The sequence below is a fragment of the Bremia lactucae genome, linkage group LG6, assembly GCF_004359215.1.
Source record: "Bremia lactucae strain SF5 linkage group LG6, whole genome shotgun sequence".
Classification (NCBI taxonomy): Eukaryota; Oomycota; class Peronosporomycetes; order Peronosporales; family Peronosporaceae; genus Bremia; species Bremia lactucae.
The window spans coordinates 5,970,928-5,976,753 of NC_090615.1; the positions used below are offsets into that span (position 1 = coordinate 5,970,928).

The 5,826-nt window shown below is 42.9% G+C and overlaps 2 protein-coding genes across 2 annotated transcripts; one reads left to right on the forward strand and one right to left on the reverse strand.

The window, feature by feature from the left end:
* Window positions 1-368: 368 nt before the first annotated feature.
* Window positions 369-2,139, forward strand: CCR75_000927 (uncharacterized protein; the record flags this gene model as incomplete). The annotated part of the gene is given in 7 exon segments (XM_067959032.1): window positions 369-684; window positions 779-1,121; window positions 1,141-1,308; window positions 1,381-1,467; window positions 1,535-1,579; window positions 1,604-1,723; window positions 1,789-2,139. 7 exon segments carry the CDS (start codon window positions 413-415, stop codon window positions 2,137-2,139), a joined length of 1,386 nt encoding a protein of 461 aa, XP_067818497.1. The 5' UTR covers window positions 369-412.
* On the reverse strand, window positions 1,648-5,028 carry CCR75_000926 (uncharacterized protein). Its single transcript, XM_067959031.1, has 9 exons — window positions 4,899-5,028; window positions 4,549-4,746; window positions 4,408-4,488; window positions 4,054-4,190; window positions 3,746-3,892; window positions 3,426-3,674; window positions 3,061-3,342; window positions 1,784-2,982; window positions 1,648-1,717 (listed from the first exon to the last, which is right to left on the reverse strand). Exons 1-5 carry the CDS (start codon window positions 5,020-5,022, stop codon window positions 3,827-3,829), a joined length of 606 nt encoding a protein of 201 aa, XP_067818496.1. The 5' UTR covers window positions 5,023-5,028; the 3' UTR covers window positions 1,648-1,717; window positions 1,784-2,982; window positions 3,061-3,342; window positions 3,426-3,674; window positions 3,746-3,826.
* Between the last annotated feature and the right edge of the window lie 798 nt (window positions 5,029-5,826).

A 5,826-nucleotide genomic window follows, 5' to 3' on the forward strand; every position in this document is an offset into this window, starting at 1 on the left:
CATCCGACCATTGCTAGTGACAATAACATTTTCCGAGGCTCAAGCAAAGTCTTGACACCTTTTTAATGACAAAGCCTGCGATTCTGAGCGACGATCGCTTATAGCAGTAAGCGCTTTAGTGGAACTCGACACAAGGTGTTCTATCATCAGCCACTGGCTTTCGTGCCACTTTAAAATAGTTTAAGTATTATTAAAATTCTTGGAGCTACGTCTAAAGCATGACAACAAATAGCTAATAAATGGTTTAATATACGTGTTATTTCGGAAAACAATACTCGTATAGATTGAGCTGCTAAAGAAATATCACAATTCAATATCAACATAATTGTCGTGCCAATTTTGCAAGAAATTAGTTTTGACGTGCTCCTTTATAAATTAATGCTTCATCAAATTTTGGACTTAATGCAGATTAATGGTGTCGTTGTCGTCGAGTGGGCACCGGAAAAAACACAAGAAGACCATACGAGGCAGTAAACGCAAACCTGTAAACTTGCAATCTAATTTTAATCGTAAGTGCTCTATATCAATCGCCCGCAGTACAACCTCTGTTGCAGCTTACGAAGCGCTTCACGACGCCATGTTCCCGTCCAATGATGGTTACCATTCCTCAACTCACGCGGCGACTCGTGACTCTTCTGATAATTTATTAGGTCACACAGCAATTGGAGATTTTCATTTACACAGGTGCAACAAAAGTGTTTTTTTTTTGCCATGATGGAATGTAGGTCTATAACAATTGAATCACAGCTAATATTTTTCAACTTATTAGTGTATGCAGCGATGGCAAGCTCAAGCCGAGTGAAGTGGTCGCTAAGGCAGCGACCAATGGAGTTACATACATGTCTCTAACGGATCACGATACAATGTCTGGAGTGAACGAGGCAATCATCGCGGCGCAGAAACTCGGCGTGTTTGTAATTCCAGGCGTTGAAATTAGTGCCGAAGTCAAAGGCGGTGAAAATTTGCACATTTTGGGATACTTTTCCCCAGGATCCAATAGTATTGAGCTCGAAACCCAGTTGCAAAAAATTCGCGCTGGTCGGCATAAACGTGGCAAGGGAATGCTTAAAAAGTTGGCAAGTATTTCGTTTATTGTTTCTCCTTTGATGCAACTAACAAATGTGCATTATTGTATTGTAGGAGGCAATGGGTATCCAACTTAAGTGGGAGCGCGTGCTAGAAATTGCTGGAGAAGCTGCGCCTGGGCGACCGCATGTTGCTGAAGCTCTTGTCGAGGCAGGCCATGTCACTACATTTCGTCAGGCATTTGCGCGCTATTTGCATAACGACGGTCCTGCTTATGTTGAGGTATTGTGTGTTTTTAAACTTATTGCCATCTTATTGATCACCATTTACAATAAAAAGTAATGTATTGTAAAGGGTGAAGATTTTCCTCCGGAAGAAGCCATTAAGCTCATTGCTAGCGCCGGAGGGGTCTCGGTTCTTGCACACCCTTGGTGCTGTAAAGTACGTTGCTTTCGATCGTTTTTGACAATTTTTTCTATATTAATGGCTATTGTATTGACCGTGTTAGGATCCAATGACATTGGTACCCAAGCTGGCCACGCTAGGCATTCAGGTACGCTTTAGTTTATTGCATTAGTCCTGTAGTTGTACGGATGTAAGCGTCTCAATGCCATCTGTGAAGGGTATTGAAGTGTACCACGACAGGAATAAAATTGATATGTATGGGGCGTTAGCGAAGGAATCCGGACTGCTCATGGTACGCGCTTTTGCAATACAATCGAGTTGACTAGTACTAACCTTTGTCCTCTTTTGTTACTTTAGTTGGGAGGATCCGATTTTCATGGCATTGATCCTAACCGAGAATGTGCTCCAGGCGCGATTCCTTTTCCACGTTTGCACGTTGATCGTTTCTTAGCCCACGCACTTCTTGTGTGGGAACGACCTTTGATAGAGCGCTTGCGAATTATTGTGGATGCGATCAAGCGGAATATTTCGACGTCAGAGGAAGTGCTGATTTGGAAAGAGCAAGAGCCGGTCGTATCTCGAACGTTAGCAGAGCTTCAAATGGGCTTTGAGGTTGTAAAACCGAACGATATACTCGTCGGCAATAATTCTCTGACCAGCGTCGGGAATAGTCACTATCGCACGATTCGTATTAAAACGCTTAGCTAGTGAAGCACCTTGTGCCGAAGCCGCTATAGAAACGTATATATCTGCACCGATAGCATAGCTTCCAAGCAGCTTTTTCATGTCCGCATGCAAAATAATTATCAGCAAGAGACTACGAAAGGTGCAATCGCGCCCTCTCGTACCAGGTCGTTGTTTTCATTCAATAACTATTATATGTAGCGGGTCAAACAATACCATTTTTTGGTGCAGACAAATTCCTCAATGACGTGCTGCACAATAAACTACTTTCGTTTAAACAAGGAAATTATTGCAATTTTAGATTGAAGTCTTCAATCACATAATCCACATAAAATATAATGTGAACAAAGATAATTGCCTACAAAAGGCTCTTGTGTAAATCTTGTTTCTCTTCCTACGAAGGATTTGTTTCCAGAAAGTGAGGAATGACGTGCGAACAGGATCGAAGTGAAATCGCTTCGTCCGACATTTCTTGCTCAGCATCAATACAACTTCTCGGAATGCTTGCATACGGTAAGATTAGTGAGCATATGGACAATTTCGAGCTATATTTCAACAAAGAGCTGGTCTGATAAAATAACCGAATCCCGCGACAAGGTCTTCAAATCCTTGTGGGCTTTCGATAAAGTGTTGTCAACGAAGCTTTAATAGTTCAAAGACCAATTCAACGTTTGTTCGACCCATCTCTTCAAACGCATCAGTCTTCGTCACCGCATCAAAGTGATGGAGCATAAAGGTGACGCATTGGTCTCGTAAAACTGTTGCGTTGTGCAAGTCGGCAGCATGGAACAAACTTGCTGCATTTTCAATACATAATGACCCCAGCATTTTATTCTCGCAGATGCGTTTCAAACGTTCAACACCATACTATTGTAATCACACACAATAAAAAAAAACGTTTTAGCACTCATGTTTGTACTTCCAGCTATTTTTGTTGTTGCCTACCTGGTCCGCTGTGACAAAGAGTTCCATGGCCACTTCGACGGCCACGTCTAAGCAATCCGTATAGAGATATTCCATCAATGAGATGAAAATAGGGCGACGGACGTCTGTAATTGAAATCTCTCGCGCTCGGCTTTCCAGCATCTACGACGAAATCACAAGAGATCGAGGAAGATTTTCAGACATGACAAAACTTTCATTTGCTTACCTCTCCGGTAAGCATCGCGTGAAAGTACTTGCAGCGAATACAGAGAATTTTGTGCCCGTAAACAGGAACACCTTCGACTAATTAACAGCATGACACGACAAACGTCTTTTTAAAAGGAAATTCAAAGCGCTTAAATACGTTTGTGGGGGGCTACACGCACCAATAAACGTGACGTCACTCATAATGTCATTGTTTACTAACAAGCGTAGATCATTAAGAATCGTGCTGTCTGGAATGTCCAATTGAAGCTCGTGATCTCCAAATTGGAATTGCTTAAAGTCATTGAGCCGGCTACTTCCATCATAGCCACCAAAAACAATCAAATTCGAGTTGTAAATGGCGCCAACGTGGCAAAAGCGCTGTCCGGGTGGCGGGCCATTGAAATGCATTGGTTGCCATGTTTTCGTGTCTAAACAAGTAGAATACGAAAAACAAAAAATATGCCAGTGGATCAACAATACCCGACATTTCGCTTCGTACCAAGATGAAGCTCATAGAAATCATTCACTGCAGTGCCCGTGCTACCGCCAAAGATGTACATTGAATTTACGTGAGTAATAGCTACATGGCTATCACGCGCAATGGGTGCAGGGCCTCCGATTGCAAGTATTGACCACACTCGCGTATCTAAGGCCCAGTATTTCATCACATATCAAACTTGGTGAGCCAAAAAATATAAAAAATGGGAAGATCGAATGCAAGCATTTACTGAAATCAAACACATGAACATCATTCAGATGACGAGAACCATCATGACCGCCAAAAAGAATGCATGTGTGGTTATGCACCACCAAGGACGATCGATATCTAATCATGTAGGCAATCGTGAGTTGTTTTTTTCTTGTCACGTTTTCAATTACAAGTAGACCATACCGAGGTCGTGGAACACGTCCGATGGGGGCCACGATTGACCATGTATTGGTATCTATATAAAAAAAGAAAGAAAACCCAAAAGTACAATTTATTGAAAGTTGCCATCAATAAGTTTTGAGCATGCCGCAACGAAAAAGTACCAAAATTAAATTCATGAAAATCGTTTCGGTAACTCCCATCGTATCCGCCAAAACAATACATTGATTTGTCTAAATCACATTCATGCCATTCAATGGAGTTCTCAAGTAGAACGTCCTTTATAAGCGTACCATACACTACCGCGGCATGACTGTGTCGGGCTGTCGGTGGCAATCCAGCACTAACCACAACGTTACTCCATCGCTGCGACACTGAATGCACCAGTGCTTATAGCAACATGCACGATTGTATTCAATACGAGGAAAACGTACAAAAGTTGTACTCGATAAAATCATTCACACGGGAACTGCCGTCAAAGCCCGCAAATACGTAAAAAGAATCGTTGTAGACTACGGACACATGACGATCGCGTGGACTTGGTGCGGATCCAATGGCCAATACCACTGACCAGAGCTTGCGCTTAAAATTGAACTCGTAGAAATCGTTAATGCGATTCGAACCATCGTAGCCTACTCAGGAAGAGTCAGTTGACAGAAAGTATCATAAACACACACGCCATTAGCTTAGATACAAGTCTTTGACTGTGTACTAGTTGCAGCTATTTGATAGAAAATACAAGTTGTTGTCGATTGTTTTTTTTTTGAAAGAATGGAATCCACACCTCCAAAGATGTAAAGCGAATCCTTGCGCACTGCGCAAACGTGGAGCGAGCGGGGACATGGTGCCACTGACGGATTCTCGCACGGCACAGAGACCCACGCACGCGAGCTCGGCTGGCGCGTCATTGCAGTGATTTCTCGGTGCTAGATTCGAGCGCGTGCGATTGTATCACGCAACGCGACGTAAATACTTGTGACAGACGCGAAATTATGAAGCAGTCATAAATTTTACTTTGCTGTTACTTGAATACTAATAGTTTGCAAGGATTTTTTGAAGATTAATTATGATTTTACGTGGATGTACCAAAGTCCAAAAGGGATCTACAGACGACCTTCGTTGTCAATTCTTCGGTAATAGAACTTTGAGTCGCTGAAGCACCTTCATTACGAGGGATTATCGTGCAAGTTCGAGGAGTAGCCGCCACCATACGTGGTATGCGTGCTTTGCCGGAGTACATCTGGTTCGCTTTTTCAATTTTTGTTGAATTTGAAAAAATTGCGTCATTTCTTTTGTCTTGGAATTTCGCTCCAAACATGTCGTTTTTTCAATTTAATTTTATTGAGCGATCAGGTTGCTCCGGGGAAGCCGTTGACCTCGTATGGTGGCGGCTACTCCTTGAGCTTCACTTTGGTCCCTCGTAATGGGGGTGCTTCCGCGTCTGTAATTTCTTTTGCTGAAGGTTGGGGATTAAGTTTGTGCTGTCGCTCCTCGTACGTGGCGTAGCATTTACAAAAATCAGATATTTTATATTTCGCTATTCCTGGTTATTTTTTATAGCCATGGTGTCTGGGTTTCCGCAGCGCAGAACAACCGGATCCAGCAATAAGGCCCCGGAAACGGACCATCCCAGTAACGGCGCTTCTCAACCCGGACCTTAAGAATTGACGAAAGCGTCAGCAATAGTGGTGGCTGTGGGTCCCGAGGCTGGG

Excerpts from the sequence above, each read along its gene's own strand:
- CCR75_000926 (XM_067959031.1), bottom strand. The coding sequence starts at position 5,022 with ATGACGCGCCAGCCGAGCTCGCGTGCGTGGGTCTCTGTGCCGTGCGAG. Across the intron at positions 4,191-4,407 it reads TCATGCCGCGGTAGTGTATG|ATACCAATACATGGTCAATC; the intron begins GTACGCTTATAA and ends TTTTTTATATAG. Across the intron at positions 3,893-4,053 it reads GATATCGATCGTCCTTGGTG|ATACGCGAGTGTGGTCAATA; the intron begins GTGCATAACCAC and ends ACTGGGCCTTAG.